This window comes from Austrofundulus limnaeus, unplaced genomic scaffold (genome assembly GCF_001266775.1).
Source record: "Austrofundulus limnaeus strain Quisiro unplaced genomic scaffold, Austrofundulus_limnaeus-1.0 Scaffold20, whole genome shotgun sequence".
Classification (NCBI taxonomy): domain Eukaryota; kingdom Metazoa; phylum Chordata; class Actinopteri; order Cyprinodontiformes; family Rivulidae; genus Austrofundulus; species Austrofundulus limnaeus.
In genome coordinates, this window is record NW_013952422.1 from 3,164,733 (window position 1) to 3,171,294 (window position 6,562).

Below are 6,562 nucleotides of genomic sequence, written 5' to 3' on the forward strand. Positions count from 1 at the left end.
TAATACATTTTTTAGTTTTATAATGTCACCTCCACTGACCGTAAAGGTTCCCGAAAAGACCTTGAAAAAAAAAAAGGCCCACGGACCAGCAGTGGATAATCTCAGTTGTAGCTTGTTTTGCAGCTCCGAACACATTTTATTAGTGAGACGAGGAGCACAAAGGGCTCTTTTGATCGTAAAGGTTGCAAACCCCTGGTTTAGAGTGAGGGGTCAGGTTTAGGCTGTAGAAACTAGTGGAAATGAATGGAAGTCAATGTACAGTCCTGATAAGGATAGAAATACAAACGTGTGTGTGTGTGTGAGTGTCTAGTAAAATATCTTGTGAACCACTTGGCTAATTTTATTGGAAATCTCATAAAGCAATCACTGGATGTGCATCTACAACTAATAAATTTCCAGAGTCAGCCCAGTTTAAAATGGTTACTGCAGCTAATCAACCTTTTAATTTAATACACAGTTGTTGCTGTTATTCATTCAGTTTTATAAATATTGGGCTAAATTTTGGTTTGGTATTAGATGAGAGTGATTCCTAACACATTTTCTGAGCATCAACAAAAAAACAAAAGATTATTATTATTTTGCATTCAAGGTGGTATYCACTCCTTCAAGGAATGCTTGTTTTTAATTGACAGTAACTTAAAAAAATGGCGCTCAGGCTTACTGATATCTGGACCTCATAGCAATAAAATCATCTCAAACGTCTTCTGCAGATCATCGCGAGGGAAGTAACAGTGAGGAGACCCCCCTCTTTCAGATGGTTGGAGATGGCGACTCCACCGATGACATCACGCTGCCTTTAGTCTTTCTGTTCAGCCGTGAGGGGGCCGTGCTCACCGCTGCACTGGAGGAGCATCACAATGTGGATGTGCTGCTGCTTCCACAAGACAGGCAGCTTGGACACGGTGAGGACCAGGAGAAACATTATTGAGTTCTTCCAAAAAAAAAAAAAAAAAACATTTTGTACGCTCGTGAAAATGTTTAAATCTGTGAACGACCCCTTACCGGATTTCCTTATAATTATGCTTTTTATTTTTATTTTTTCATTGTCCAGATAAAACACAAAAACCCATCAGTATGAACATTAAACTCCGCCTGGCGGAGGAGGGGGAGCTGGAGGAAACGGCAGCAGGTGGACCAACCTTAGAGTTTGTTTTGGAGGGCGAGGACGAGTTCAGAGAACAACAACAGGTCTGCTCACGAGCAGCAACGGAGGGCAGAACTGAACCGTGTTCAGCGGACTCGGCACAAAGCTTGAACTCTAAAACAGAACCAGACGCACATCCTTGACCCTCTGCGCTTCGTGTCCCAACACTGGTTTTTTTAGCAGCATGTGGCCTGGATCACAGTCCTGCAGCACATCTGAACATCCTGCATGTTTACAGCTAAAGAACAGGAGTCCCACCTACATTCATTCTCATCCTGAGACTGAAGAGGGATCCATACTTATGAGACATTCTGAAGGGATTTATTTTATTTTTTGTTTGTTTTTGGCTTCATGAGACCAAACTAAGCTTTAAAAGGCCAAAAAAAAAAATCCAGAAGGGTAAGTTGCTGCTACCTGAACATGGTGAATTTATTTTCACCTCACTCTGGAGGGAAGCCCCACAAAATTATGCAACTAATTTTGTTTTTGATCTAGACTGCACCGTTTCACTTTAATAAGTACTGCAGCGGACTACCACCTGGCCAGCAGGTGGTGGTAGCTGCCATTATTTCTTAGCAGCGTAATCTCAGTGGATGAAGGGAATAAACTGGGGCTAATTTAGAACGTTCATTTTGAACTACTTAAAAACTTCAGGGATTATAAGTATGAATGCAGATTGAGAGTTTGAAACCACTAAAAAATTGTTGGTGTGAGTGTGTTTTGCATTTAGTTATTTTATTATTTAAGTCCGAGTGTGTGTGTGTACGTGTTTCTGCTACAGAGTGAGGACCGTCCATGTGTTTTTACTCAACAAATTGAGGTCATTTTCCCAGTCCTCACTTTGTTTTTGCAGTTCTACTACGCTCTAACTAGTTAGGTTTAGAGGTATGATAAATTAAGCTTCAGTTAAGGTTAATTTTAGGGAAAATGTCTGGGTTAGGCATAAATTCAGTTACGTAAACAAATGGAAATCAATACGATTTCCTCAGTTTGAGGGAAGTACAAGGATGTGTGTGTGTGAGTGTGAGTGTGAGTGTGTGAGTGTGTGTGTGAGGTCTAGAATATAAAATTCAATCATAAGATTAAATTGGTTGGGGTTAATAGGTTGTTTTTTTTAACACATACTGTAAATCACAGGTTAGTTGAAATAATCTATTTAATTAAAAACTTAGTTCAAAAGAAATCTAAAAGTTTTCTTTCTTTATTGAAGCAGATACGTAGGGTTCTGGTTCTTTAAATGTTCAGCTGCTCTGCAGTTTTTGCTGCTGCTTTAAAAATTGAAACTGATTCAAACAAAAATAACCAATCATGTCACTTTTTGTTTCAACTCATTTTATGGTTATTTACCATCACATTTACTTTGAATATGCTGTTTATTTCTACCCCAAAATAAATCAAATAATCAGATGTTATAATTTTTCAGAGTGAATCTAGTGTTTTGATAAGAACGTTGTTGCGAAGATAGAAATGAGTGTTTTCCTGGATGCAATTTGATTTTCATGCACTTATTGTCTGTTTCTTGTATCACTTCATTTTCAACTGTTTTCACAATTAATCTAAGGAAAAACATGTCAGTTTCTGTTGCCTTTATCTGCTCTCACCTGTGGGTTGCCTGATTACTTTGTTTCCCTGTTACACCTGGAAATAAGCATTAAGAAAAAAATTTTTGTGCCAGAAAATGTTCTCATTTTTTGTGGACCATTTTCTAATGGTGCTGATCTGATATTCCAGTAGGTCTTAATTCAAAATGTTTTATATTTTGTTAGGCCTAAAAATCAGCCAAGTTGTATACCTCAGGTTCGTGTTTGTTGTATTTCACTCTGATAAAAAGATCATGAAGAAGAAATGGATGATTTTGTTTGATATTTATCTTATTTATTATTATTGTGGTCAAATGTTTATCTGTGGCAGACCTCTATGAGGGTTTGGGAAACAAGCAGATGCAGTTAATGAATTTGAAAATGATCATTTTCACCTCTTTTGCCATTTTTTTGTACTTGAGTAATTTTTATTACAAGCTGTAGTAATGATTGCCTTCATTTTTTAAAAACAAACCATTTAGGTATCTAAAAGGTTGGGGGGGTGTATCTTGAATAGACAACTTTTTTACATTTGTATAACAATTTTAACTGATTTCTGGTCATTTAGGAAACTATTTAAAAATAATTTGTGAAACTGAAAAAAGCATACAAGTTACTGATAGCATTTTAACTTTTCCCCCTCTTCACTTTTTTTCTCTAAAAAAATGAAACCACACAAAAATGTTTAATTGTTTTAGAATGAGTATACCTGTACTGTGAAATGATCTAAAAATGTTTTGTGTAAAAACTGGAGATAACAGGATGCTCATATCTTCATTTAGTCGATCGTAGTGACTATTTCTGTCAGAGGGACATGACCTAAAAACAGTAAATGATGAYGCTGATTATGTCAGTGAAACTGCTGAGAAATGACAAAACAGCTTCACTGCATTTGAAATGATTCATCATGAAAACCATTTTCTGTCTCTTAGACATTGCCTCACAAGCTTTTTTATGTAAYTGGTTTTATCAAACCAAAGACACATTTTAAAAGCAATTAAAGGCATATTTAAGTTTTAGTCAGCAGAATAAAATATATGTGGTTTATTCAAATATTTTATTTTTTAATAAGTGTTCAAATGTTCAATTATCCACCAAAAATCTGGGACTGTAAAAGAGATGAGCACACAAGTATCATTAGTCACCTGATGTTTCTGTGTTATATTTACACACTAAATAAGAACTTCATGATTTTAGAGCATGTTAGTCAGACAAAGAAAACACCTTTCATTTACAACAAATCATATTTTATAGAGCTCTTCTTAMACAAATGTGACAGGAGTATTGTGCATAAAATTTTACAATTGGTGTCATTTTGCAAATTATTACAACAATCATAATATTACTAATAAATATCTATTTATTTGTTTAGGCTTTGAGTTACCTGAACAACAAAATGTTGAATGAAAACTACAAAACTAGGCTATATTTTTGAAAAACAGAAAGATGAAACTTAATGGCTCCTTCACAGAAAAAAAAGGTTTGTTGACCTTGTTTTGAACTTTTCTCACTAGTCTCACCTTGTATATGGAAGACAGAATACAAATGAATGAATGAATGAATGAATGAATGAATGAATGAATGAATGAATGAATGAATGAATGAATGAACTGTTAAAAAAGTACAATAATTTCCAGTTGATTTCCCACGTCATGTTCACCACACTGGTTTCTTACGTCACGACGTAACCCTTTCCGTTCCTTGATCTCCGGTAAACTGTTGCCTTCAGGTGCTGTGGTAACGTGTCAGTAAAACAGTAACGCACATTTGTGACAGCATTGGATAACATGAAAATGGTGGAAATTTCAGTGGAAGCTTTACTTATATTCATAAAATTAACAAGTTTTTGTCATCCCACGGTTTAATTTTCAACAATGGCTATACGCGTTTTCTTACAATACATAATCAGTGATTCTAATATTTGTTGTAATATTTTTACACTTTGCTTTGATAGCCTAATAAAGTGGTTTAAGCAGAAAATAACGTGGACCATGTTGAGTTTTCCGAGGCGGCCCTGAAGGCAGCATCTCAAACACATCACCTTCTCCTCCTCCTCGAGCTCCTCCGACTATCTTTAGCTTTGTCACGGATTACTGTACGCAGTGAGCAGACGGGCATCCCGGTGCTCAGCTTCAAGCCGTGTGTACGTTTCCCCGGAGCGCCTTCACTTTACAAAACAAAAATCCAAGAAGAATAAAACACTAAAGTGATGGGGGAATGACAGCAACAACCGCCCTCGTCTTCGGCTCTCCCTCAACGAGAACACCCCAGGATGCTGCCGCTCTCCGGTCCGCGGTGCGGACACCAGCGGCGGGCCTTGGCGCAGCTGCTGTTCGCCGCCGTGCTGCTCTGTGTCGCCCGTGTCAGCGCTAGCCTCCCAGGTAAACTCACAAACACGGACTAATATAAGCCAAGCGGGATAAGTTATCCCGGATATTTTTGTGTGGTTTAAAAACACGAAACTTGTCAGTTCCGTCGTCGTCGGGTCACCTGTCGCCAATGAACGGGTGAGCTCGTGACAATTAAGCTTTTTGGCCTTTTATCGCTTTTATTGTTATCGTTTATTTGTTTATTTGCTTACAAAACGGCTGTGTGTGACTTACCCTGATATTTAAACCTCTATTTTGATGAAGAAGAAAAAAAATAAACAAGAAATTTCCTTCCTGAGCCCACTGAACCTTTTTCCTTAATGTTACACATCYAATCTAGGGAGTAGAAGTTATTTATAACTAGATTAAATAAATATTCATTGCAATAATGTTTTTTTTTTGTCAGAGAAAATAATGTACAAGCCCAGTTCCAATGAAGTAGGAATGCCATTTTAAAGAAATAAAAACAATACAATGATCTTTCAACCAATGTTCAATTGAAGACACTACAAAGACAATATAATTAATGTTTATAATGTTTTAATGTAATGTTTGAATTTGATGCCTTCAACAGAAAAAAAGACAGGGGCAACTAAAGACTGGAATGCTCAAAAAACACCTGTTTGGCGCATTCCACGGGTGAACAGGTTAATTAAAATAAGTGTCATGATTGGGTTTAAAAGGAGCATCCCCGAAAGGCTCAGTCAGTCACAAGCAAGCATATTACCACATAGACTCAAGAGCATGGTTTGTCTACATCTACAAGAGGAAGTTAAAACTCTACCATGCAAAGCCAAAGCCAGACCTCAACAAAACCTAGAAACGCTGCTGGTTTCTCTGAGCCCGAGCTCATCTGAGGCGGACTGACACGAAGTGGAAAAGTGTCCTGTGGTCTGATCAGTCTACGTTTCTGGATCAAAGAGGAAAAGGACTGTCTGGATCGTTATCAGCACAAAGTACAAAATCCAGCATCTCTGATGGTATGGAGGTGTATTAGTGCCCACGGCATGTGTAACTTGCACATCTGTGAAGGCACCAATAATCCTGAAAGGTACGTACGGGTTTTGGAGCCATCCAAGCAACGTCTTTTTCAAAGACGTCCCTGCTTATTTCAGCAAGACKATGTCRAGCCACATTCTGCACCTGTTACAACAGCATGATGACTTTGTAGTAAAAGAGTGCGGGTACTAGACTGGCCTGCCTGCAGTCCAGACCTGTCTCCCATTGAAAATGTGTGGGGCGTTATGAAGCACAAAATATGACAACGGAAACCCCGGACTGTTGAGCAACTGAAGTTGTTCATCAAGCAAGAATAGAAAAGAATTCCACCAACAAAGCTTCAACCATTAGTGTCCTCAGTTCCCAAACACTTACTGAGTGTTGTTAAACTGATGTAACACTGTGGTAAACATGACTCTGTCCCAGCTTTTTTTTTGGAACAAGTTGCAGAGCATCAAATTCAAAATGAG

At 37.7% G+C, this 6,562-nt stretch overlaps 2 protein-coding genes across 2 annotated transcripts in view; both read left to right on the forward strand.

Moving 5' to 3' along the window:
• si:ch211-282j22.3 (ER degradation-enhancing alpha-mannosidase-like protein 3) overlaps nt 1–3,174 on the forward strand; it is a 10,855-nt gene extending 7,681 nt beyond the window's left edge. The window contains exons 19-20 of the mRNA XM_014003893.1: nt 711–902; nt 1,052–3,174. Coding sequence (XP_013859347.1) covers nt 711–902; nt 1,052–1,287 — 428 coding nt within the window. The 3' untranslated portion in view covers nt 1,288–3,174. The remainder of the gene's footprint in view (nt 1–710; nt 903–1,051) is intronic.
• A 1,596-nt stretch (nt 3,175–4,770) lies between these two features.
• npdc1a (neural proliferation, differentiation and control, 1a) overlaps nt 4,771–6,562 on the forward strand; it is a 20,816-nt gene continuing 19,024 nt past the window's right edge. The window contains exon 1 of the mRNA XM_014003894.1: nt 4,771–5,105. Within this exon, the coding sequence (XP_013859348.1) occupies nt 4,997–5,105 (109 nt within the window). The 5' untranslated portion in view covers nt 4,771–4,996. The remainder of the gene's footprint in view (nt 5,106–6,562) is intronic.